The sequence below is a fragment of the Arachis hypogaea genome, chromosome 20, assembly GCF_003086295.3.
Source record: "Arachis hypogaea cultivar Tifrunner chromosome 20, arahy.Tifrunner.gnm2.J5K5, whole genome shotgun sequence".
NCBI classification, from domain to species: domain Eukaryota; kingdom Viridiplantae; phylum Streptophyta; class Magnoliopsida; order Fabales; family Fabaceae; genus Arachis; species Arachis hypogaea.
In genome coordinates this window covers 138,544,801-138,571,533 of record NC_092055.1, presented here as the reverse complement: position 1 = coordinate 138,571,533, position 26,733 = coordinate 138,544,801, and the positions used below count along the sequence as shown (strand labels likewise).

The following is a 26,733-nucleotide window of genomic DNA, read 5'->3' as shown; positions in this document are numbered from 1 at the left end:
TTTTATTTAATATTTATTAGTTATTACAATAATTAATAAATATTAAATAATATAAATTCTGGCTATTTTTTTTTTTTAATATTGTTGGTATAAAATTTTCATTCTCAAATTCTTTTTTTGAAAAATAATAATTACTTCGTGTGATTTGGTGTATTAACATATAGAAGTTTTTGACTAATTTAAATTGATTTAGTAATCACTAATCAATATATTTGTCTGTTTAAATAAATGTTAAAAGTTTAAATTTTATTTTATATATATAATAATTTATTAACTAATGACAATTTTTTAAATAGAGTCTAAATTGATAACAAATTTATTCTTAGCATGTCGAATTAAAGAATATCATTGTGAACCAAAAAATATATATAGAAGCTTCTCATTATTATATTATCTATTGAGGGTGACTTAACTACCATACAAATTAAATCAAAAGCAATCATGTGTTGGTTGCAAAATGACAACCTGACTGAATAATAATGATGCAATATTAATTTGCTATCACCAAGCTAAGCCTCACTGGACAGAAATATTTTAATTTATTATTCTTAAAATACATATCCCAATTTCATAGTGCATATGTTAATATAATAATAATAGTATTGTATAATTAAAATCAACATCTCCTTAACCGAGGCCCAAATTTTCAAACCTTAGACTTTTCGTTTTCTTCGAACGGAAAAAAGAAATAATATGTAATAATAACTGAAAGATTTTGTTTTTTTTTTTTGTTATATCAAATTAAGTAATGGAAAAAAGAAAAGAAAGAGCATATAGTAAAAGCTTGGTGCTCAAGGAATATATACTATTCTCCTTAACTTTATTAAGATAAATGGAGTTTCTTTTTGTGTATTATTTGTAATGGCTGGAAGAAATGGCGAACACAGAATTTAAATGTCATAAAAGCTTAGGGCCATTCACATATATAGATCCTACCATACAAAAACAAAAGTGCATTTGATGCTTGATATATACCCGAAAAGCTGCCCTACAAAATAAGTCATGCTTATATAAGATATTGGTGTTTAAATGCCATCATCATCGAAGCTTGTTTAATTAATGTATTTGGATATATAGCCATCTTATAATAAAGGGTGAATATTCATTCCGATAAGTTTTTTTGAAAGATTGTGAAGTCTCAATAAAAAAATGTATTTTTTAGTTTTTTATTTTTAATTGTGTAAGATTGGTTATTTTTTTTGTTAATTTTTTTTTGAATTAACAAAGCATATTTATGTAACATGTTAATTAGTTGATCTATTCATTAAGCATCAGTTAAGATTGACAAATTTTTTGTTGGAAGCCCTTTTTTTGGATAACTATCAAGCTGTTTAAGATTTTTTTTGTTATTTTTTTATATACATTGGCCAAATTTACTATATATAAAAACTGATAAATATTAGTTTTTTTTTTGCTTATAAAATTGAATAAAAGATATACACATTAATAAGAATGATATTGCTAATTGTTGTTATTAATGTTATCTATTTGTTACTAGTTATTCTAAAATGTTAAACTTTAAATCTTTGATGTTATATCTACTTATTTAGTTGATATAAATATTTTCATTTTTTTATATATAAATAAAATATTGCATCAATTTTTTTATTACCTATTATAAAATAGAATATGTATTTCTTTTAATAATAAGAAATTTATATGCATTATAATGGTTAATTTAAATTGAGTATACCTAAGACTTAATATAATCATAATAATATAATATGTTAACAATTTTTTTAAGCAACAGTAAAGAGATTTAAAAAATTATTAATATTTTTCAATTCTTACACACTAAATTTAGTCAATTTATATGAAAACGTTAATAAAAATAGAAAAAAAAAGTTTAAAACGACTCTTAACAATTACTCTCAAAAGATAATAAGACTCTCAATAACAAAAAAAAAATCAGTCAATTTTAGTTTGTATTTAATAGACAAATCAACAATTTAACGTGTTATATATGTAGGCATATTTTGTTAACTCAAAGAAAAAATATCAATAGAAAAGTTAACCAGTTTTAGGAAAATAAAAAATAAAAAAATATATTTTTATTTTTTTGTTAGGAAATTTGTTATCTTATGGAATAATTATTAAAAACCGTTTAGAATTTTTTTTCTATAATAAAATTACTAATTCTATAAAAGATTAAGTTGATAGTTAAAAATATATGAATGGTTATATATTTTGTATATTTTTTTGTACAAAAACTTTTGTATGAATTGGAAGTGTGATTATAGATAAACAACAATTTTTTTTATTCAATGATATGAAATTTTTTTTTTGAAATAATAAGGAGTAAACTTTAAATTTAATTATAAAAACTCTAAATTATATTATAAAATTCTTAATTCTAAAAATTTAAATTAAAAGACAAAAATATACATAAATAATTATATATCTCACGTATAAAGTATGTCAAATAAGGTTATGCATTACCTGATTCTTAAGCCTCTGAGTTGTACCAATTGAATATTTAAAATGGGTGTTAATTAAAAATATATAAAACGTTTATAGATAAAAAAAAATAGAAACAATCCAGTGTGTTATAAAATAAAAATTATTTTTTATATATTTTTTTTAAAGAAGACAGAGAAAAAACAAAACAATAAAACAAAAAATGATCATATTATTTATTTCTTGTCTTTATATTTTTGTCTCATTTCTAGAACTAAATAATAATATGTAATTTATATAGTTATAAACTATTCAAAATAACATTTCTAAACTCTCTTTAAATATTACTATAATCGATGATATGGGAATCAGATTCATGATATAAAGGACTCAAAAGGTATATTAAGGGTAAAGTACCCCCTAACAAACTAGAATAGTAGTTAAGAAGAATAAAGTGATACTACTCATCATCAAGGACATGCAATGCAATGCTTATTATCTAAGTCATACATTGGATTATTGGAATTGAGTTATATAGTTTTATGATTGAAAATTTAATTTTCTTTCTACTATCTATTCTTTTTCCTTATCTAGCTTGTCAGCTTATACTTATGAAGTCTTTATGTAGGAGCTTAAAAAGTAGGTGCACCAACTTTGTAGCAAGATTACTATTTTCAAATAGTAATCAAATGCATGTGACACATGTAGACATACATATGGTGAAATTATTATAACCATACTCATAAGAAGTACACATTTAATAGTTGCATGAAAAATCCAATTAATCAAAATAAATTGAGTGGACATGTATGTTGACTTAATTACTTGCATTATTGAAGTCATAGGGTTTTTTCCATAGTTAGACAACGGAAATATTTGGTAATTAAAAAAAAATTTATTGTATTTAATATTTATTAATTTTATGATAAATGTTAAAAATAATAAGGGTAAAATATATTTTTTGTCTTTGAAGTTTGGCAAAATTTTTAAAAATATCCTTAAGTTTTATTTTATTTTAATTTTGTTCCAAAAGTTTTTTATTTGCATCAAATATACCATCAACGACTAAATTTTCAAAAAGTTTAAGGCCAATCTAACAATAATGTATGAAAATTGTGCTTGATTTGCTTGTGTTGAGGGGTTGTTCTTATGAAATTATTGTTGAATAGGTCTTAAATTCTTTGAAATATTAGCCGTCAGGAGTATATTTGATGCAAATAAAAAACTTATGGAACAAAATCGAAACAAAATAAAACTTAGGGATATTTTTGAAACTTTTGTTAAATTTTAGGGACAAAAAATATACTTTACCCAAATAATAATTAATAAATATTAAATAAAATAAATTTTAATTTTTTTGTTTTTCTAGTTAGAAAATAGTAGAATACATTTTTTATTTATTTTCAATTTAATATATATAATTATTCATGTTAAAAGCACTAATTTAATTCTGCTAATTAATATATACAGGGCGGATTTATTGTATTGACAATGCTAATAAATTGCTAATAATAATATGCGGCTCATGTAGCGGATACTGTCCCCTTTGACAGCCAGAAACTAATGTGGGATTAATAATATAATTAGTTCTTCATTTACAAAGTTCAAATTAATAATCTAGCAAGGTTAAATTTATAATAAACCTTTCTTCAAATTATATTTTGGTGGGAATTTTGATGCATACGAAAGAATTAAACGAAACATATACTATATTATATGAAAAGTAGTGATTGACAAGTTGAGCTTGAGATAAGGAAACATGCAGTGAGAGAATTAAAGCAACTTGAAATTTTCTCTTATTGGACGATGATATGATTTAATATTCAACGTTATTGTATGTGTTTTTGTGGAAGTTAGGTCACCTGCATCCAGCAATATAATGTGCAAAACTCAAAATTATATTCATTTATTTATCATTTCAAACACTGCTTCAAAATGTCAAATGAATGAATAAAACTACTGGCTTTGTTTAGAGAGACATAACATTGAAATAGAAACACAAATACACAAAATTATGTTTGATAGAAAAGACATAAATAGAGATAATGTGTCAAAAGATATTGAATTAGTGTATTTTGTGTCCAAAAAGACACAAAAATACTAACAAAAAATACAACTTATTTTTTATTTTTATTTTTTTATTAACTTTTTATAATTATATTTTTATTATTATATTTTTCGTCTCAAATTTTTTGAATGAAAAAAAAATAAGAATAAATTAGATTTTTATAATTTGTTCTACTTTATCACTAAATAGGATATAAGAACACAAAATTTTATATTTCTATCATTTGTATTTCGTTTTCAGTGTCTTGTCTTATCCTGTTTTCAAAAACAAATACAACAATACACAGTGCATCATTTGTGCACATTATTAATATGATGCAAAGTATATTATAGAATATATAGGATTAAAATATTTTTTTGTTCTTAAATTAAATTTATAAAACCTTTTTTTTTTGGTTTAGTTAAATTTATAAGATGCCCATTTTAGTTTCTGTGGTTAGTTTATTTGGTTAAACGCGGAGGTGACAATATAAATAAAAGACACAAAAATATGACAAAATATATAGACAAATAACTATAGGAGTTTTGTTAACAAGTGATTACAGGAGTATATCATTGGTAGCTTATTAGGCACTTTTTTTTTTAAATCTAAATTATATATTTATGTAATCATTGTAAGTCCTTGAAAGCTTCCCCTTTTAAAGTTCTTAAACCAAAAAAATAAATAAATAAATAAAATCCAGTTCTTGGTTTACAGGTATATGGAATGTAGTCCATGGTTTTTTCTGACATGAAGTTTATTATATTTCTTTGCTTGGAACATTCTATCTGCAACTTCTTACATGCATGTTAGTAGTAGTAACAGTAATACAAAACTTGATGTCCTAAAATAAAAAAATTTATATTCATAAAGATTGCAATATGTCTCCGACATAATCATAGAGAAAAAAAAATTGCTACATGAAAAAATAACTCATCAAATAAACATATGCATTCAGCTTTAATTTGTTCTTTATTGGTAATCAACAAAAAAATAGATCTGCCATTAAAAACTAATAATTATTTTTTATTTTAATTTTTAAAAGCAGTAAAAGACAATTTTTCATAGCTTTACAAAGTGAGGTCAAAGTTCAGAACTTAAATACATAAAATAAATAGATTATTAGTTCCTTAACATATCATATTACAAAGTTCTGAGTATGAAATGAAATGTATACAGTATTCATCTTGGTTTGTTTTTTGGGATCAATAAGGACAGGCTGGAAGGATCCAAAACTAACCCCACTAACTACTATTATTATTATTAGAAGGAAGAAACCAACACTACCCTCTCCAATAAAGTGTGTTTTTCTCTTCCTAAGTTCATAGAAAAAATTAAATTAAAAATTTAAAAAAGAAGGCTTACAATACATAAAGCAGCAAAAGAAAGATTGGATTTTTTTTTTTCAGTCTTCTTTTTCTTTTTCTTGCAGAGTCTGCTAAGCATCTTTGCCTCACTTTTTTTCATCCTTCTTTTTTTTTTGCCCTTTTTTTTTGGGGTTCTTCCTTGCCACTTCTGCATTCTTCTCTAATTTTATTTGTTATTTTTAACCAAGTTCTATTTGGTATAAGCTGCTTCTACTATTACTCTTATTAGCAGCATCATATTCCTTGCCTCTTCTACTCACAGATATTGCTTGTTCTTTAGGTGAATTCTTGGTGGTGTTTCCTCTCTATTATTCTTTACTTACTCACAAGAAGGCCTTGTTCTGTTCCCTTTTCCTTCACATGATTTTACATTATCAATAATATCCCTAGCTTCTTAAATTTCTCTCATCTTTATTACAATTGAAATGATAAGTTTTCTGATCTTTTCTGGGTTTCATTGATCAACCCAGAAAGGAAGAAAAGACCTTTTTTTTTTCTTCTTCCAGGTGTTTTAACAGCTTCAGAAAAAGCTCTCATTTTTTTGTTGGGTTCCTCACTCTAAGTAGTTCATTTTCTTCTCCAACTGATCTAAAAAATCTAAACTTTCTCACTGTTCAGCTACCAATTTTGGATTTTGCTTCTGGTTTTCAGCCCCTCATGGGACTCTGCCATGGAAAACCCATTGAAACCTCACAGAGAGGAGTAGGAGGAAGAGGGGAAGACCCTTCATCATTCATTGATGAGAAAGGTGTGGTTGTTTCACTGCCACCACCAACACCAAGTTCCCAAACCACAAAACCCTCATCAAAGTTCCCATTTTTCAGCCCAAGCCCTTTGCCAAGCTTCTTCAAGAACTCACCTGCACCAGGTTCAAATCCTTCAAGTGTGAGTTCAACACCTTTGAGGATCTTCAAGAGGCCATTCCCTCCTCCTTCTCCGGCAAAGCACATAAGGGCTTTGCTTGCAAGGAGGCATGGCTCTGTGAAGCCCAATGAGGCATCAATTCCTGAAGGGAGTGAGTGTGAGGTTGGATTAGACAAGAGCTTTGGGTTCTCTAAGCAGTTTTTGGTTCACTATGAGCTTGGGGAAGAAGTGGGGCGTGGCCATTTTGGGTACACTTGCTCTGCCAAGGGTAAAAAAGGAACCTTCAAGGGCCATGAGGTTGCTGTCAAAGTCATCCCAAAAGCAAAGGTCTCATTTTTATTTTTATTTTTATTGTTGAAGCTTTGGTTTTTGGTTGGTTCTCTTGAGTTTCATGTTTTTAGAGTTTTGTTAACTGTCTTTTTCTAAGTTTATTGTATTTTATAATTTGAGTTGTGTGTTAGTTACACGATGATGAGTTACCTTGTGCATATTGTTATGGAAGTACTGAAGGATGCAACCTTTTTTTTTTTCAACTGATTTGTGGTATACCGACACTGCATTATTGATGGGATGTTGATATTTGAGGAACATGGTTTGTTTTTGTAGAGTTTGTCGGTGTAGCTGTTCTGTGATGGCCGATGGATACTGTTTATGAAAATTTCATGCTTTCTGTTCTCTCTGAAGATTTTCCAGGATTAATTTTTACTAGGCAAAATTCTGAATTTTAGATATGTATGATTGTATATTTTTAGTGGACTACTCTAGCACTTTTCTTATATTAATTAATGACATCATTTTTCTTTTGAAGTTTGATTTGTTTTCATTCCAGTATCATGCAACGGTTATGGTTTAATCAGTTGTCTGACTTTGTTGTTGATATTCAATAGTCTGCTCTTTGTTCTTATGAAAATGGGGTCATGTATGGCAGATGACAACTGCAATTGCTATTGAGGATGTGAGGAGAGAAGTAAAGATATTGCGAGCTTTAACCGGGCATAAAAACCTGGTACAATTCTATGAAGCCTATGAAGATGATGACAATGTTTATATAGTTATGGAGTAAGTTCATATTACCTGTTGCTTTAACTTCTGTTATGAATTAAGCTCACAATTTTATAATCTCAAGATAAACTAGTGTGATGAGGGAAGCAAAACTTCCATAAATGTGCATCAACCCTCAACTGATTTGGAGCTCACATTCTACTGTAACCCATGATGTTCAGGTTATGCAAAGGAGGCGAACTGCTAGATAAGATTCTTTCCAGGTAAACAATCTCAATTTTTTCAAATTTCATTTTTTTGTGCCACAAACCAGAAAGAAACTAGGAAGTGGCATTCTGGTTTGTTTATTTTTTCTCTTGCTGTTAACCATATTATATTAAATTCTGATCGACAGAGGTGGAAAGTACTCAGAAGAGGATGCCAGGGTTGTCATGATTCAGATATTGAGTGTTGTAGCCTATTGTCATCTGCAGGGTGTTGTTCACCGTGATCTCAAGCCAGAGGTGATTAACTGATATCTAATTGATTTTTAGCTTGTTGGGATTAACTAGTGACCAAGGTCACAGAATGATGATTTTTAGTTGTGTTAACTTTGCTGGTTATCCATGTGCCATTTTCTTTTCATTGGTATGATTAAGCCTTGTTATTCTCTTGCTCTTTCATTTTGCCATGTTGTACCTCCCTTTTTAATTATCAAGGTTGATTTTTCTGCTACAGAATTTTCTTTTTGCTTCTAAGGAAGAGAATTCCACTCTGAAGGCGATTGATTTTGGACTCTCCGACTATGTGAAGCCAGGTCAGGCCAGTTGCCTTTTTCCTATGTATTCTGATTTATTAACAAAAGATAAAGCAATCAGCACTAAGTGTGGAAGTTTTTGCAGATGAGAGGTTGAATGATATTGTTGGAAGCGCATATTATGTAGCTCCTGAAGTTTTGCATAGATCTTACGGGACAGAAGCAGATATGTGGAGCATTGGTGTAATTGCCTATATTCTTTTATGTGGAAGTCGACCGTTTTGGGCACGGACGGAATCTGGCATATTTCGAGCTGTCCTGAAGGCAGATCCAAGTTTTGATGAAGCTCCTTGGCCTTCTTTATCCGCTGATGCAATAGATTTTGTAAAGAGGCTGTTGAACAAGGATTATCGTAAAAGACTAACTGCAGCTCAGGCACTCAGTATGTTTTCTATTCACTCTGGATGGCGGATTTGGTATTTAATTTATTCCCCTATAGTGTTGTGAATTCTCTTTCTTATAGCTTGATTTTATGCTTAGGTCATCCGTGGCTGGCGAATCATTGCGATGATTTGAAGATACCTATTGACATGATAATCCCCAAGCAAGTTAAAGCTTATATATGCTCATCATCTTTACGTAAATCGGCGTTAGGGGTATGTAATGTGTACAATCACTCAGTGTTGCTTTTGTTTTTCTCATTCATTGTTATATCTCATTGTGGAGTTTGGATTTCTTTACCTGGTGATTACCTACTTTCATTGTTAAATGTGCTGTAAACTTGATTTGAGATTAATTAAGGTAATGATGAAATGGAGAGAATCTTAGAAATCTAATCTAGCTAATTTAGAAGTAGTAGAGCTTTCTTTATGTGCATTAGTGCATATCATCATCATTATTCTCTTGTACTATTCTTGTCTCATCTAATAAATTTTCTTTTACTATTTGAAAAAGCAATATTCAAGTTTATCGATATAACCTTCAGCAATTCCTTTTGAAGACATGCATATCATGATTAAAGTTTTGTCATTTTTCCAGGCCCTTGCAAAGACATTAACATTAGTGCAGCTAGCTTATCTCAGAGAACAATTTACTCAGTTAGGACCAAACAAAAATGGGACAATTTCTATGCAGAATTTCAAGACGGTGAGCATGTATTATATAAGGTTTTGCCCTGCTTTTCCAAGTAACTTTCACTGCCACTAACATTTATATTTGCAGGGTGTTTTAAGGTGTGCCACTGATGCCTCAAAGGATTCTCGGGTCTTAGATTACGTGAGCATGGTAAGTCTATGAAGAATTGTAGCTCCTCATACTGATTTTTGATTCTGCTTTACCAGAGACTGAATTGTTACTGATCATCTCTCAGGTTAGTTCAATCCAATATCGGAAATTAGATTTCGAGGAATTTTGTGCTGCTGCTATAAGTGTGCATCAGCTAGAGGGAATGGAGACCTGGGAACACCATGCAAGGCGTGCCTATGAGCTGTTCGAAAAGGATGGAAATAGGCCAATCATGATTGAAGAGCTAGCCTCGGTATTATTCCATTTGTGCAATATCAATTGTCATCATTTACCAATATCTCTTGATCCTGGCAATGTTAATGATTCCCAAGAGTGATTTATAAAACAATTGGATTTCAAATTGCTGGTTATAATTGTTCCGCTCTACAAGTCCTTGTGATGATTTTTTCCCTTGCTTTTCCTGTTAACTCTTTCGAATTTTTTCATGAGTTAGATACCTCTGATCATATTCTTGATCAGCAAGTTATCTACAAGATGCATAATGGTACTAATACCAAACTTTGTAATTTGATTTGTTCCAGGAACTTGGGCTTAGTCCATCAGTACCCGTCCATGTTGTACTCCAAGATTGGATAAGACACTCGGATGGGAAGCTTAGTTTCCTGGGGTTCGTCAGGCTTCTGCACGGAGCTTCTTCTCGCACATTTCACAAAGCTTGACACGAATTAATACATGGTCTTTATTATTTTTTTCTTGCCATCATTGGCCATAAATCTTTAGGGGATTTGAATGCATGACTCATGAGGAAAAAACACCATCAGAAGATGATAGTGTTGATCTTGACTGCAAAAAAGATGGATCCTTCATGCCTAAAAGTTTGATGCTTGCTGCTGAAGCTATTATATGCAGCATCTTTCTGTCCAGAGTTGTGCAATAAAAAACAAACCCTTTTTCCTCAATGCTATTTCTAACTCTGGTCAGTGGTTGGTGGTGCTGGGAGTTAGAAGCTTGTAAGTTGTACAGATGAAAGTAGAGCACTGATTGTACTTAAAAGACTAGAGGAACTACTCTACTAAAAAAAAAAAAAGAGTTAGTGTTTTTTGGGTTTGTCCCTTGTGTACCCTTGCCACTTTTCAATAAACTCTTGCCAATTCAGTGAGTTGCTTTAAAACATCATATTTTTCCAGCATTGTTCATGGTCATTTTGTTAGTAGAGAACAACAAATGACAGAACATCCCTTTCATGATGTCTTTAAACGAGTCCAGTAATATCATGAGATTCCTTAGCTGTATGAATTGAATACTCATTAATTGTTTGATTTAACTTTTGTGTGCATGCTTCTTTAGAACATCCCTTTCATTTTCAAAGAAGCATAATAGGAGTAGGGTCAAGGCAGAGAGCACAGAGAAGTAGTTGCTTCAATGGTCCCTTGTTTCTTCACAAAAGAAGCATGGCAAAGTTTCTTCCTTTGCGAGTGGACTCTGCTTAATTATGTTGTGTCAGCTTCATCATACCAACAAACAGTTCAACGTTTACACGTATTTCACAACTAAGTAATATAGGAAACATTTCAAGTGCACCGTGGAGTACTTGATTTCAATTAATATATATATTATATATATATTTTATAATTTAGATCAACTCAACGGTTAAAACGTATTCTTGGTGCATTAGAAATGTTTCCAGTAATATATGTATATTTTTAACAGAGAAGGACTTCTTTGGTAAACTTGAACAGTAATGTTACGATAAAGAGTGAAGATTATTTTTTAATAAAAAATATGTACAATGTAAATATTTTTAATAAATATACTTCACTTAATTTTATTTTTCACAAAAGAAATTTTCTGAAGTTTAAATTTGCAAGAGAATTAATATTAAAAAATAAAACTAAAAATTGATAAAAAAAAAAGAAAGAAAGAAAAAGAAAAGAATGGCTAAGAAGTTGAAAGAAATTCTTTCTAGAGAAAATTGGTCATAATTACAACATTCTTGAAGAGAACTTGGCTTCTTCATAAAAACTCATTGTTCCTTGAAATCCACTGTTTAGAAATCAGGTTGAGAATTGCCATCCACTAGTGGATACTGGATGCAAAGCTCAGATAAGCTCATATCAGTTTTTTTATAGGATAAAGTATTATTTTAGTGGATCGAATTTTAATTTGATTCGTAATATTTTAAATATTTTATTTTAGTTTCAAAAATTTTTCAACGTTATATTTTAATTCTAAAAAGGTTTCACGAGTTTATTATTATCTCACTATTAAATTTGATACAAACAAGTTGCATATTAAAAAATTAATAGCATTCAATTTTAATAAGACATTTAAAATATTAAAGACTAAACTAAAATTTAATTAAAATATTAGAGAATAAAATATTATTTTATTTTTTTCATATTATAATAATCTAAAGTACATCCTCACTGCATTTATATATATATATATATATGGCAACACTTTTGATCATTAAGAAGATAATTCATTAGGTGATTGTTATAGTGTATTCTATGATGTCTATATATAATTACCTAATTTATTAAAAAAAGGATAAAAGTTAGGATTTAAATTAAAAAATTTAAAAATAAATAATTTTTTTAATATTTAAAACTTACCATAAAAAACAAGTTCGACAAATTCGACACTAAAATTATAGGCATCAAAGAATTTGCCGATTGCTAATTTGGTATGACAGGTAAAAGGTGGTATTTAATTTATTAAAAATTAATATTTAATTTAAAAAGTATAAAAATAAATTATTTTTAAAAATTTAAAATTTATTATTTATGCACTGTTTGGATTAATAGAAAATGCAAGGAAGGAAAATGTAAAGAAGAAAAATGCAAGAAAAAGTTCATTTTTCATTGATTGAATGACAATGAAAATTGGAAGGAAAGGAAAAATAGTTGCATGGGACCACCTCCAAGTTTTCCTCTCAAACTTGCCATGAAAATGGATGATAACTTTAAGAGTATATACTCATTTTGGTCCTCAAAAAATTTTAGACTGGACATTTTAGTCTCTAACTAAAATTAATTACTTAGTTGATTCCTAACAATTAATTTCATCAGTCACTTAGGTCCTTTACACCGTTAACTTTAACGGAGAACAAAATAGTCCCTAACAACTCTAACAGGGGACAAAATGGTCTCTGATCTCCTCTGTTTGGAAACGACAATGTTCTCTCCCAATTTCAATCATATCTCGCATAACATTAGCAGTCTAACACTGTAACTTCAAACTACACAATGCATACTCTATAAATTTAATGTTCACAAGAAAAAATCCTCAACTTGTTCTCAACCAATTCATACTCAGGAAACTAATGCCTATGTCTCTCGACTAGTTATCGTCTTCGATGGATCCTATGAATCTAAACAGCAAGTCTGATTTGTTAAGACCCGTCATCGTCGTTTCCATCTCCCTCTTCCTCTGCCCTATCATCTCTATGACCACATTGTCCACCACTCCGATCGCTTTCTTCAGCTTCTTCTCCGAACTAATGTTCAGTAATCACTTCAGTTTCCATATGAGCGGCAACGGCAACATTGCTCGTTGTACTGATAGCTTGGATGCGAGGTCGAAACTGTCTGCCAACTTGGACTTTGGAAAAGAAGGAATGAAGCACTCAGTGTCTATTTCAATTCACATATGATGTCGAAGGAGAATCTTCTCATGATATCCTAATGTCCAACAATCTATATTGCTTGTCTGAGAGTGGAGAAAGGCGTGCCCTTGGAGTAGTTATGGAACTTAATCTTGAGGATGTCGTGGACGTGTCGGGGTTGGAGGTGATGTTATCGAAGACGTGGAAGTTGATGCTTTTGGTGGGTGAAGTGCAGAGGAGGTGGATGTACCAGTCACAAAGATTTAGGAAGTGTGTAGTCCATAACATATTGAGGTAGGTTCGATACGTGTGACAATTACACCATAGCTTAATCTTGGAGTTAAAGAGAAGGAAGGAAAAGATGGAAAAGAAGACTGTGAAGGTGAAGAATGAGAGTATGAATGTTAGGGTTATGCGAGATATGATAAAAATTGGGAAAGAACAGTGTCGTTTTCGAATAGAGGGGTCAGGGATCATTTTGTCCCTTGTTAGAGTTGTCAATGACCATTTTGTCCCCTGTTAGAGTTGTCATGGACTATTTTGTCCTCCGTTAGAGTTAACGGAGTAAAGGATCTAAGTGACTGACAGAATTAATTGTTAGGGACCAATCAAATAATTAATTTTAGTTAGAGATTAAAGCGTCCAGTTTGAAATTCTTTGAGGACCAAAATAGGTATATATTCTAACTTTAAAATGAAAGTCAAATTACTAATTTATCCATAGTGTTAAAAAAAGTAAAAGAAAAATGAAGAATATTAATGTAATTTTACTTAGTTATGATTTTTTTCTTTTTTTTATCTATTTTTTCTTTATCCAAACAATATAAAAAAATCAACTTTTTCTCTTATTTTCTTTAGGGTAAAAAACAGAAATAAGCCAAGGAAGAAAATAATTTACGTGAATAAGCCAAAACAAAAATTGCTTCATGAATCCACCAATATACATTTATATATAATTCGAACCAGCTTAGTTCGAACTCCATTTCTACATAATTCGAACCAGCTTGGTTCGAATTATACACAAACACACGCACACACTAATTCGAACCAGCTTGGTTCGAATTACACACAGTAATTCATGGTATAATTCGAATTGTGCTGTTAAAAAATTAATAATTTATTAAAAAAATTTTATTAAAAATTTTATTAAAAAAATTAATAATTTAAAAATAAAAAAATATATTTTATTTCATACGTTAAAAAAAAGCTAACAAAATATTGAATTACGAGACTTCTTTAAAATATTAATGAGTTATCAATTCGAATTCCATACAATACTTTTCTGTCCATTTTTAATAGCTCATGAATATTTTTAATAAAGTCTTTTTAATAATTTTTTTTAAATTATATTACAAAAAATATTTTATCCTATGCAAAATAATTTTAAAAAAATGGCTTAAAAAATGTTAGGAGTACTATAAAAATTTGTAATGCTATAATAACTTAGGTAAATACATGCATGTACTCAAATTTTAAATAAAATATTCTACATAGTCAATAATAATTTAGAAATGAAAGAAAATATTTTATTCCATACAAAATAATTAAAAAATATATTTTATTCTATACAAAATAATTTTAAAAAATGGCTTAAAAGATGTTATGAGTACTATAAAAGTTTGTAATATTCTAGTGATTTAGGTAAATACATGATAAAAATATTTTTTCTTTAATTTCTAAATTATTAGTGACTATGTGGAGTATTTCTTTAATGTCCTAAGTCATTAGGATATTATAAATTTTTATAGTACTTCTAACATTTTTTAAATTATTTTGCATAGAATAAAATATTTTTTTGTGGTATAATTTAAATAAATTTATTAAAAAATATTTTTTTTAAAATTATTTTGCATAGAATAAAATATTCATGAGCTATCAAGAATGAGCAGAAGAGTATTGTATAGAATTCGAATTGCTCACCATATAATTTGAATCAGAGTGATTCGAACTTTCCTATGCGTAATTCGAATCATGTAATATCTCACCATATAATTTAAATAATTTTATTAAAAAATTATCATGAATATTTTTTTAATAAATTTATTTAAATAATACCACAAAAAAATATTTTATTCTATGTAAAATAATTTAAAAAATGGCTTAAAAGATGTTAAAAGTACTATAAAAATTTGTAATGTCCTAATGACTTAGGACATTAAAGAAATACTCCACATAGTCACTAATAATTTAGAAATTAAAGAAAAAATATTTTTATCATGTATTTACCTAAATCACTAGAATATTACAAACTTTTATAGTACTCATAACATCTTTTAAGCCATTTTTTAAAATTATTTTGTATAAAATAAAATATATTTTTTAATTATTTTGTATGGAATAAAATATTTTCTTTCATTTCTAAATTATTATTGACTATGTAGAATATTTTATTTAAAATTTGAGTACATGCATGTATTTACCTAAGTTATTATAACATTACAAATTTTTATAGTACTCCTAACATTTTTTAAGCCATTTTTTTAAAATTGTTTTGCATAGGATAAAATATTTTTTGTATTATAATTTAAAAAAAATTAAAAAAATTTATTAAAAAATATTCATGAGCTATTAAAAATGGACAGAAAATAGTCACAAAAAAGAATGGACAGAAAAGTGTTGTATGGAATTCGAATTGATAGCTCATTAATATTTTAAAGAAGTCTCGTAATTAAATATTTTGTTAGCTTTTTTTTTACGTATGAAATAAAATATATATTTTTTTAATTTTTAAATTATTAATTTTTTTAATAATTTTTTTAATAAATTTTTTTTAATAAATTATTAATTTTTTAACAGCATAATTCGAATTATACCATGAATTATTCGAATTAGTGTGTGTGTTTGTGTATAATTCGAACCAAGCTGGTTCGAATTAGTGTGTGCGTGTGTTTGTGTGTAATTCGAACCAAGCTGGTTCGAATTATGTAAAAATAGAATTCGAATCAAGCTGGTTCGAATTACATATAAATGTGTATTGGTGGATTCATGAAGCAATTTTTATTTTGACTTATTCACGTAAATTATTTTCTCCCTTGGTTTATTTCTGTTTTTTACCCTTTTCTTTACTTCTATTTTCTTTTCTCTTATTATTTTTTTTCTTCTATTTTCCATCTTCCATAAAAAAAAAAAGTGTAAGATAATTACCAATTTACATGTATTATATTGATTACACAATCGTTTATTTGTATTCTTGCTTTACTACTTTATCAATGCATTAAAATTATCTATTGTCTCAACAAATATTAGTCTACTTTATAAAATTATTATTTATTAAATTTTTAATATATTTTTTGAAATAAAAAATAGTATTTTTTATTAATTATAATATAATCTAAACATGTTTTTTAAATCATATCTTAAACTCATAACTCAAGTGAAGATAGATCCAAAAGCGTTGATGAGAATGCTTGAGTGAAGATGGCAATTCAGAGAGGGTTCTCGAAATCGAAAGCTACGAAATCAGCGAGATCCCCGATCCTGGTGCTAGCAGCAACAGTCACCGCCATTGCCATTATCTTCCTCATCTTCTCTCTCCTCTCCACCACTTCTTCAAATCCCAATTCTCCGCAACACCGGAAGTACCTATATTGGGGCCACAGAATCGATTGCCCCGGAAAACACTGCGATTCCTGCGAGGGTTTGGGCCACCAGGAATCAAGCCTCCGCTGCGCCCTCGAAGAAGCCTTCTTCCTCCAAAGAACCTTTGTTATGCCGTCTAGGATGTGCATCAACCCCATACACAACAAGAAAGGGATCCTTCATCATTCTCTTGCCAATGCTACTTCAGAGGAAATGTGAGTTCTTTCTCATTACTCAATTCATTGATGCAGCTGCTCTTGCTATCATGATTCAGTTATAGAAACGGTTACATCTGCAATTGTGTTTTTGTTGTTCCCTTTTCGAGTCCTGCCATAAACCAATGGAATATTTGTATAATGTGTATAATGTGCTATATGAATTAAAAATAAATATCATCCATACTATCCAGAATAATTATCCGAGTACTAGGGATAATAAACATCTCATCCCAAAAGCTTAAGCTGATTTTGGGTTCACCAAGGATCGAACTCTTGACCTTTTGGATCTAAAGCTCTGATTCCATGTTATGATACCATGTCATGATACCAATCATCCAAAAAGTTTAGTTGATGGAAAAGATAACACTCATGGTTATATCTCTAATACTGAACTGGACATCTCTAAACATCCATTGTACACATTGTACAAATATTCCATTGACTCCCTATATTTTCTCTTTTCTTATTATTTTTATGTTGCATTGCTTAGGTGGGCAGGGAGTTCTTGCGCCATGGACTCTTTGTATGACGTGGACAGGATGTCCGAGACTCTTCCTGTGATTTTGGACAATTCAAAGGAGTGGTATCGTGTTCTGGAAACGACCATGAAGCTGGGAGCCAGGGGAGTTGCACATGTGCAGGGTGTTAGCCGCTTCGAGCTTAAACAAGATAGTCGCTATTCGACTCTGTTGCTTATCAACAGAACCGCTAGCCCTCTTTCTTGGTAGGTCAGCCAACCCTGTTTGGTTATGACGTATGTTTAATATAGAATTTTGTGCAATTTTGATTATTGATTGTAAAATCATGGCTAGGGATTTATGTTATGAGACCATGTACATACAGGATTCCTCCTAATATTTGGCAGTTATCTGGGAACTTAATTAGTACTTTTCAGTAGAAATTATTCTTCTGAAAATTTCCAATTTTCCTGAGATATATGAGTAATGATGGTGTTTCAGGTTTATGGAATGCAAGGATCGAAACAATCGTAGTGCTATAATGTTGCCATACTCGTTTCTGCCATCAATGGCAGCACATAAACTAAGAGATGCAGCAGAAAAGGTCCACCTGACACGCAATCTCTTTAAAGTTTCTCTTTAAGTTTGGTAAACTTCTCATGCTAGATACGTTGAATTTTCATATTTTGTAAGATGTTTATTACTTGAATAATAGATTACTGTAATGGTAGTCCTTTATAATATACTTTAGAGTGTGCCTACAGTGTTCTGTGGCCAAATGTCTTCATTGCTTTATAATACACCTTTTCTCTTCCTTTTGAGAGGTTATAGATGAGAATTTAAGATTTAGGGTGAGTGAGTGAGAAGTTTGTTTGTGAAAATTTTCAAATCATGCAAAGGGTTGGATGTTATTGTCTAGATTCTTCTTGAATCCCTGCTTGCATATTTCATTTATGTGACACTGTTCAATTTCTGACCTGCTTACTGGTCACAGATCAAAGCACAACTTGGTGAATATGATGCCATACATGTTCGTCGTGGGGATAAAATAAAAACCAGGAAGGACAGATTTGGAGTAGCAAGGAGCCTGCATCCTCACCTTGACAGAGATACACGAGCGGAATTTATACTCTGCAGAATCGCAAAGTGGGTCCCTCCTGGAAGAACCTTATTTATTGCTTCAAATGAAAGGACTCCTGGATTTTTTTCACCACTTGCTGTCAGGTAACTTTTCTATTGTGCATATGGGTTCCTAGAAAATTGAATCTGTTAAAGGTATTATAGTATATGATTCTATATGGCATAATCTAGAGTATTTGTGTTGATCACTGGATGATGTTGATCTTTTCAATTTTCTGATGTTATAAATATGAAATACTTGTCACTCAGGAACCATCAAAGGATGTGCATTACATACTGGATTTATGTGTGTCATTTTCTAGGTTAGAATTACATCTGGATTTATCAAATGGTGCAACAGCTGTATCATACTAATCTGCATAGCTGTGAAACTGAAGACTTCATCTGCATGCATGTTTCTGTGTTTGTGTGTATGTGTGTTTGTTTCTTTGTGTGCATTCATCGAGACATGAGACTAGGTATTTTCTCTTAAGTTGGGATATATCATATGTTGTATCTGCTTTCTATTGGTTCACTTATTGCGGTGAAAATGTTGTGTTCATATGCAGTTTGGACATCACTTAAGTCCACACCCTATCCAATGGATGGAGTGTGAGTGTGTTCCATTCCATCGCCTATAAGAACATATAACACAATTCTATTGCGGTTGGTTCTTTGATTTTACCCAGTCATATTGATGTTCATGATGATGCAAATTGAAATTTGCAGGTACAAAATGGCATATTCTTCAAACTACAGTTATCTCCTGGATCCCTTGATTGAGAACAATTACGAGTTATTCATGGTGGAGAGGCTTATCATGATGGGTGCAAAAACGTTTATTAGAACATTCAAAGAAGATGACACGGATCTTAGCCTCACCGATGATCCCAAAAAGAACACAAAAGTTTGGCAAATACCTGTCTACACAGCAGATGAACCATGCTAACACCTATATGCATACATAGTACACTACAATTTCTTTGTAATCAATCCACATTAAGTAGAAACATTGCATAACCCCAAATCTTTGGGAAGAAATGCTGAGTAAGGGACTAAGGGGAAATGTGAGTCTTCTTAGTTCATGTTGTAAATTTTGAGGTTAGTTAGAACTAAAATTAGATTCATTCACTAAAATGCATGTATTATTTCGCTCTGAAGCTGACGAGGCCACCTCTTTTCTTTCTTCTTTGGTTTCACTATCGTTTGCTTTTATGTATTCTAGCATTTCCCTCTCAATTATTCCAATCAAGGATTTTTTTTTTCTTTCTGTAATTTATGGGATGTCCATTTTTGAAGAGTTATGTTTGGTGTATTTATTTTATATAGAATGCTGAGTTGATCTATTTAAATAGTTTAGAATTGAATTTTAATGAGATATACATATGTTATCCAATAATGGATGAATTATTAAAATATTATATGTAAAATTAGTAGAATAATCAGTTTTTATTCTTGAATGTCCAAAGAGCATCTCTATGATTTTAGTGTTCCAAATAGGCAATCCAAGATTCAGTTACTAGTCAGTAGTCACAAATTCTATTGCATTAAGAAATTGGACTGAAAATTAAGGATTCGCTTGATTTGTGTTTTTATTTTTATTTTTACTATTTTTTTTAATTTTATGAAAAAATATGAGGTAAAAATAAAAAATAGAATTTTATTATTTTTACTATTTTTTATCTTTATAAAATTCAAAAAATAAAAAATAAAAAGCAACTAAGATTTCCTAACATATAGTTGATATTTAAAACTGTCTTGGAAGCCAAAAGATTTAATCAAAAGTTAAGGTAAAGGAACTAAATTATATTATATCCAACAAGTGTTGAATAAGGCTAGCTCAATTGTATAGAACTCTAAGATAGTGTTTTTTCCTTTTCCCATGTAGGTTTGATACCCACTTAAACCAAAAAAAATATTTCAAACAAGTGTGATGTGAGAATGTGACCCCAAAACTAGTTTATAGCTGTCTTCTTATTGTCTCTCCCTTTCTTCCTTGAACTGTTTTGTATTTATTGTTGGCTTTCTTTTAGGCAACGTTTTAGTTTCAAAGACACACGAAATGGATCCTCTCAAATTTTTTTAACACTTGAGAAAATACAGTGTGATCTCTCACTCTTAATTTTATAAGTGGGATTAAAATTAAAAATGAGAGAGAGAATAATGAAAAGTAAGAGATCACAATTGACACCATCCAATTTTTTTTTTCACTGGAGAAGATCCACTCCCTACAAAGAGATATAGACACGTTAGTATATGTTTATTTTGTTTGTTGAGACACAAATTTTGAATAAATATGTTAATATATAAATACACAATTAATTAGACACAATTTTTTTATACTTTTATCTCTTATTAATTTTCATATAATTAATTTTTACACTTTTATTTTTTATCAATTTTTTACACTTTTATCCCTTATCAATTTTTATAAAATATGAATTTTTTTAAAAATTTTATTGTATCTTATTTAATGTTTTATTAAATACAATACGTATACATTAATAATCTGTGTTCATATCTTTAATATCTATGTGTCTGTGTATCTATTTTAAAAAAGACATAAATCAAAAGCTGCCTTAAACTCTTGTGGACAAGACAGCTGTGTAGAGTGGCAGATTTTGATTGGTTAAGCACGAGCTAAGACTGAAGTGTATAAATGATACGTGTGCATGTGATGTGCTAGCCAGATTTCCTACCGTTGTTCTGCTAAGTTCCTAAGCATACAAATTACAAATTGGTGGTGTATATCACATAATTATGGGATTTCCTGTCAAAAAATGAAATAATATTTATTTTACTTAATAATAGAGTGTCAATTTTTTTTATTTGAGTCAAATATATCTCTTAAAAAAAGAGACAAAGAAGCAAAATTGGTGTCAACCGTGTTTCTTCCATTGAATGACTTGGATGGACGCAAGTGGAACCTACATTCCCGTGTGTGATGTGTGTGCACTTTCTGTTGCTTTCAAATAGCATCTATGCCAAGTTGCCAACACTTTGTTAATTGTCCAGAATCAAATTCCCTACCATATTTCATTCTTTTGTTTTCTATAGTCACGATTCAGAGTTTCATTTATTGGTTCGTTATTGGTCAATGGATTAGGTTTCTGCATGCATAATATTAAAATTCAAATTTCAAATATTTATTTAAAAAGACTAATGAATTAATCACTAAACCAACTTAAATTAATTAAGTTTCCTGTTATATTTTTTCCTCCGTTGCCTCATATCTTTAATTTTATTAAAATTACACACGTAAATCCGTTTTTGATTGACCCCCTTGGATAGAGCAACAAAACTTTTGTTACTTTAATTTTAGAAAAAGTATAGGATATCAACATATTATCTGTCAATTTATTGTCAATAATAATTAATTATTATATTTTAAATACATATATAAAGAGACACATCTAAAAAATATATCTATAAAGACACTTCTATTAAACACAACCATAAAAAAGACATTTTTATTAGACACATCCACGAAGACACTTTCATAAAACATAGTTATAAATAAGAGTTGGAAGAAGTTAGCAGATATGCTATTAGTAACGTAGCGGGACCGTTAATTTTAATATCTTTCTACCTGTTACAGAAGTCTGATCTTGTGTGATCTAATCTCTAGATTACACATATTTGAGTACATTTTATGTTAACAACACCGGTTATGTCTTTGTCACAGTAATTTGATTACATTAATCCTAGTACTTGGTGGAAGACACATCATGCGAGTTAGGGCTCCACATATTTGACCCTGAAAAAGGAATGCAGATTAGGTGTAGGATATCAACTTATCAAGCCACTCACTACCTGAGGCTGAAGGATTCAAAATTGAAATGCCATTTATCATGTGTCTGCTTAACTTGGAATCTTCTCCATCATGACACGATAAATCTGAGTTTTATCTGTGGTTATAAATTAAATGAAACATGAAGAAAATAAAGAAAATTCATTAACACTCTACTCTTGAGAGAATCTAAGCATTTTCAGTTGTTTCTCCTCATTGAAAGGCGATATAGCATTGTGATCATTCAGTGGCAAAGCCATCCATCTTCACATAATAATGGACCTCAATTTTCTGCTGTATTGTTGCTTAAACAGCAGGTTGCATGATAATAATAATAATAATAATAATAATAATAATAATAATAATAACTATCTTTTTAATATGGTATAGAGATCTAATTGAAAGAAAATATAAAAATTTAATTAAAAATTTAATAAAATTATAATAATCAATAAAATAATTAAAATTTTTTAATTAACCTTAAATGCTCAATAATAAGTTAAAAGATACGTATAATAATTTTTTTAAATAATTTTAATCAAACAACAATGATTTTTTGTTTCAATTAATATTTAAGAAGATGCCAATGAGCTATAACTCATATAGCATAGTCTTTCTATACTTACCTCAAAATCGCGGATTCGAGTCTCACTCCTAACTTTAGAAAAAAAAAATTTAATATTTAAGAATATAGTTATAAAAGACATACTAGGAGGCTAATGTCAACAGTAAATTTTAGAAGGTTAGATTTAATCGTATTTGTATAATTTTCTAGAGTGTTTGAGAATGTTATAGATGGTTTCGGAACGTTCTAGAATGTCCTAGAAGGTCTCGGAATATCCTAAAAGGTTCTAGAAGACTTTGGAAGATCATGAAATATTTTAGAAGAGTGTGGATGTATATAGAAGTATGAATAGTAGTATGAAATAATCTAGAAGTATTTAGAAAGCTGTGGTGGTATGATAGCTATTTGTAATGAAGGTTTTAGATGATTAATCTATACCATTGATTATATTTAATCATAACCATCCATTGAGGAGGTTGATGGCTATAAATAGGGAGTGAGAGTTAGTGTGTGAGTCATGTGTGAGTGATTTGTAACAAACACTTGAGCCATAAAGTGTTCTTTTCACCAAAACTTTATTTCTCTTGTGTTCTCTTGTGTTCTTAGCTTTCTTGCTAAGTATTTGAGGGTTAGGCTGACTTGGTCTTAGCTCAAGAGGTTGAGTAAGTTCGAGTGCTGGCACGGTAGTGTTGGAGTGTATCCAAGGCCGTGACAATTTGGTATCAGAGCAAGGTTCGAGAGGGAGCACAAATGGTTTGTGGGTATGGCTTCTAGTGTAACCATGGAGCATGTTGAGTCTCAAAGAGGAAGGGACGTTATTCCTTCTCAATGGGGAGGCAAGAAGGTCTGTTCTTCAAGTGAGCCTAGAGGTAAGGACTCTAAGTTCTTAGAAGAGAGAGTTTCTATGTTGGAGAATGTTCTATCCTCTGTGGATGAGCGCTTCCAAATGATAGAACATGACAAGGAGACCCTCGAGACTTACGTATTGGGAAAACTAGATGCTTTCAAAGAAAGCATGCTCCAAATCGAAGAGAAGTTTGAGAATTCCTTGAAGCTATTTGAGAAAGTTCGAGTTTGGTTCGAGAAGGCAAAATCTCGACCAACCATTATAATAAGGGAGATGACAAAGATTGATCTCCCAAAGTCAAAGGAGTTCAAGGGCGTGAGGGACGCTCGAGAGGTGGAGAACTTCCTATAGCAAATGGAGAGGTACTTTGAAGGCCAAAAGGTGATCGAAGAAGCAATAAAGGTACGCACTGCAGCTCTCTACCTTTCTGATAATGCTACTTTGTGGTGGAGGAGAAAGTGCGTATACATGGAAAAGGGTACTTGCAACATAGCCACATGGAAAGATTTCAAAAAGGAGTTAAAAAGACAATTATTCCCTGAGAATGTGGTTTATGAAGTAGGGAAGAAATTGAGGGAGTTGAAGCACAAGAGTACTAGCGACTACGTAAGGGAGTTCACTACTCTTACGCTTCAAATCCCCAACTTAGCATCAGAGGATGCATTATTCTTCTTCATTGATGGACACTCCAACCTTGGGCAAATCAAGAACTACAAAGAAGAAATGTTAAGGATGCTGATGAAGTCATCGTGGTGGCCGAATCACTCACTGAGTATCATAAGGAAGACTCTAAACCTAAGTCTTTCCCCAAACCTAGTTCTACTAAAGGTGGGAGAGACAAGGAGAAGAGTTTCTCAACCAAGAAGGAGGGGAAATACTCTTCAAAGAAAGAGTATGAGGAAAAGAAGAAGGCTTTTGTGCCCAAAGGAGGATGCTTTATGTGCAAGGGACTACACCAAATGAAGGACTGTCCCAAGCTAGGGACTTTGGCGTCTATTGCCGAGGAACGAGAGGTCCAAACTCAAGTAAATGAGTGTGTTGGATCTATCCAACTCATGAATGCTGTGAAGGGCAAAGAGACAAGCACCGCAGAAAAGAAAGACTTGATGTATGTTAAAGCCTTTATCAATGAAAAATCGTCATGACTATGATCGACACTGGTGCTATGCACAACTTCATCATGCCTGATGAAGCAAAGAGGCTTGGGTTGAAGATCACCGAAAAGAATGGCTGGTTTAAACCCATGAATACCAAGGGTGAACCCCTTAAGGGAGTAGTAAAGTGGGTTGAGATGACTCTTGGTTTTTGGAAGGGCCTTGTGGATTTCTCAGTAGCACCCATGGACGATTTCAAAATAGTCATCGGGATCGATTTACAAAGGAAGACAAATATAATACATATGCCATACTACGACATAGTATGCGTCATGGAGAAAGGGTCTCCATGCATGGTCCCTACAGTCTCTAAAGTTGGAGGACCACCGATGTTCTCTGCTATGCAACTTAAGAAAGGGTTCAAGAAGGGGGAGATTACATATTTAGCTCTATTACAAGAGGAGTCAACACTTGAAAGAGAAGACGTTCCTCCCAAAATCAAGGAAGTCCTTGAAGAAAATAAGGATGTGATGCCTCCCGAGTTGCTAAAACAACTACCACCTAGGAGGAAGGTGGACCACAAGATTGAATTGGAGTCAGGAGTAAAGCCGCCTGTCTCAGCACCTTATAGGATGGCACCGCCAGAACTTGAGGAGTTGAAGAAGCAACTTAAAGATTTTCTAGATGCTGGATTCATCCGTCTATCGAAGGCACCTTATGGCGCACTAGTCTTGTTCCAAAAGAAGCATGATGGTTCGTTGAGACTATGAATCGGCTATCGAACACTTAACAAGGTAACCATCAAGAACAAATACCCTATTCCTTTGATAGCCGATTTATTTGATCAACTTGGTAGAGTCAAGTGGTTCTCAAAACTGGATTTGCGGTCAGGATATCACCAAGTGAGAATTGCTGATGGTGATGAGCCTAAAGACCACGTGTGTCACGATGTATGGATCGTATGAGTGGTTGGTGATGCCTTTTGGCTTGACCAATGCTCCTGCGACCTTCTGTACCTTGATGAAAGAGATCTTTCGATCTTACCTTGATCGGTTTGTAGTGGTCTACTTGGATGACATTGTTGTCTATAGCAATACCTTGGAGGAATATGTAGAATACTTACGAACTGTGTTCAAAATCTTGCGAGAGAATAATCTTTATGTGAAGAAGAAAAAGTGTTCCTTTGCAAGGGATGAAGTCCACTTCTTAGGACACATCATTAAAGATGGAACTCTCTGCATGGATCAAGGAAAGGTGAAGGCTATCAAAGAATGGGAGTCGCCAAACAAAGTATCTGAATTGAGGTCATTTCTTGGGTTGGCTAATTACTATCGGAGGTTTATCAAGGGATACTCCGCCAAGGCTGCACCATTAACTGATTTTCTCAAGAAGAATCACTCTTGGGAATGGTCAAAGAAGTGTCAAAAGGCCTTTGATGAGTTGAAGACTGCTATCACAAAAGGACCAATACTAGCACTACCCGACTACTCAAAGGTGTTTAAAGTCCACACCGATGCTTCTAACTACGCCATTGGAGGGGTTTTGATGCAAGAAGGACATCCTATTGCCTTTGAGAGTCACAAGTTGAATGATACAAAGAGGTGATACACCGTCTAAGAAAAGGAGATGACCGCAGTGGTGCATTGTTTGAGAACTTGGCGTCACTACTTGCTTGGTTCACACTTCATCATCAAGACAGACAATGTGGCTACAAGTTACTTCCAAACACAGAAGAAGTTAAGCCCCAAACAAGCTAGGTGGCAAGATTTGTGGTAGCAGATGCGCTGAGCCGTAAGGCT

General features: G+C 31.1%; 2 protein-coding genes across 2 annotated transcripts; both read left to right on the top strand.

The window, feature by feature from the left end:
* The first annotated feature begins 5,533 nt into the window (after positions 1–5,533).
* Positions 5,534–10,829, top strand: LOC112782662 (CDPK-related kinase 7). Its single transcript, XM_025825155.3, has 11 exons — positions 5,534–7,002; positions 7,604–7,734; positions 7,899–7,940; positions 8,072–8,180; positions 8,395–8,473; positions 8,559–8,855; positions 8,954–9,069; positions 9,452–9,559; positions 9,635–9,697; positions 9,783–9,950; positions 10,240–10,829. Exons 1-11 carry the CDS (start codon positions 6,469–6,471, stop codon positions 10,375–10,377), a joined length of 1,785 nt encoding a protein of 594 aa, XP_025680940.1. The 5' UTR covers positions 5,534–6,468; the 3' UTR covers positions 10,378–10,829.
* A 5,788-nt stretch (positions 10,830–16,617) lies between these two features.
* On the top strand, positions 16,618–19,913 carry LOC112784194 (uncharacterized). The gene is made up of 5 exons (XM_025827319.2): positions 16,618–17,058; positions 17,552–17,785; positions 18,021–18,123; positions 18,514–18,743; positions 19,368–19,913. The coding sequence occupies exons 1-5, from the start codon at positions 16,682–16,684 to the stop codon at positions 19,585–19,587; spliced, it is 1,164 nt and encodes a 387-aa protein (XP_025683104.1). The 5' UTR covers positions 16,618–16,681; the 3' UTR covers positions 19,588–19,913.
* The last annotated feature ends 6,820 nt before the right edge of the window (positions 19,914–26,733 follow it).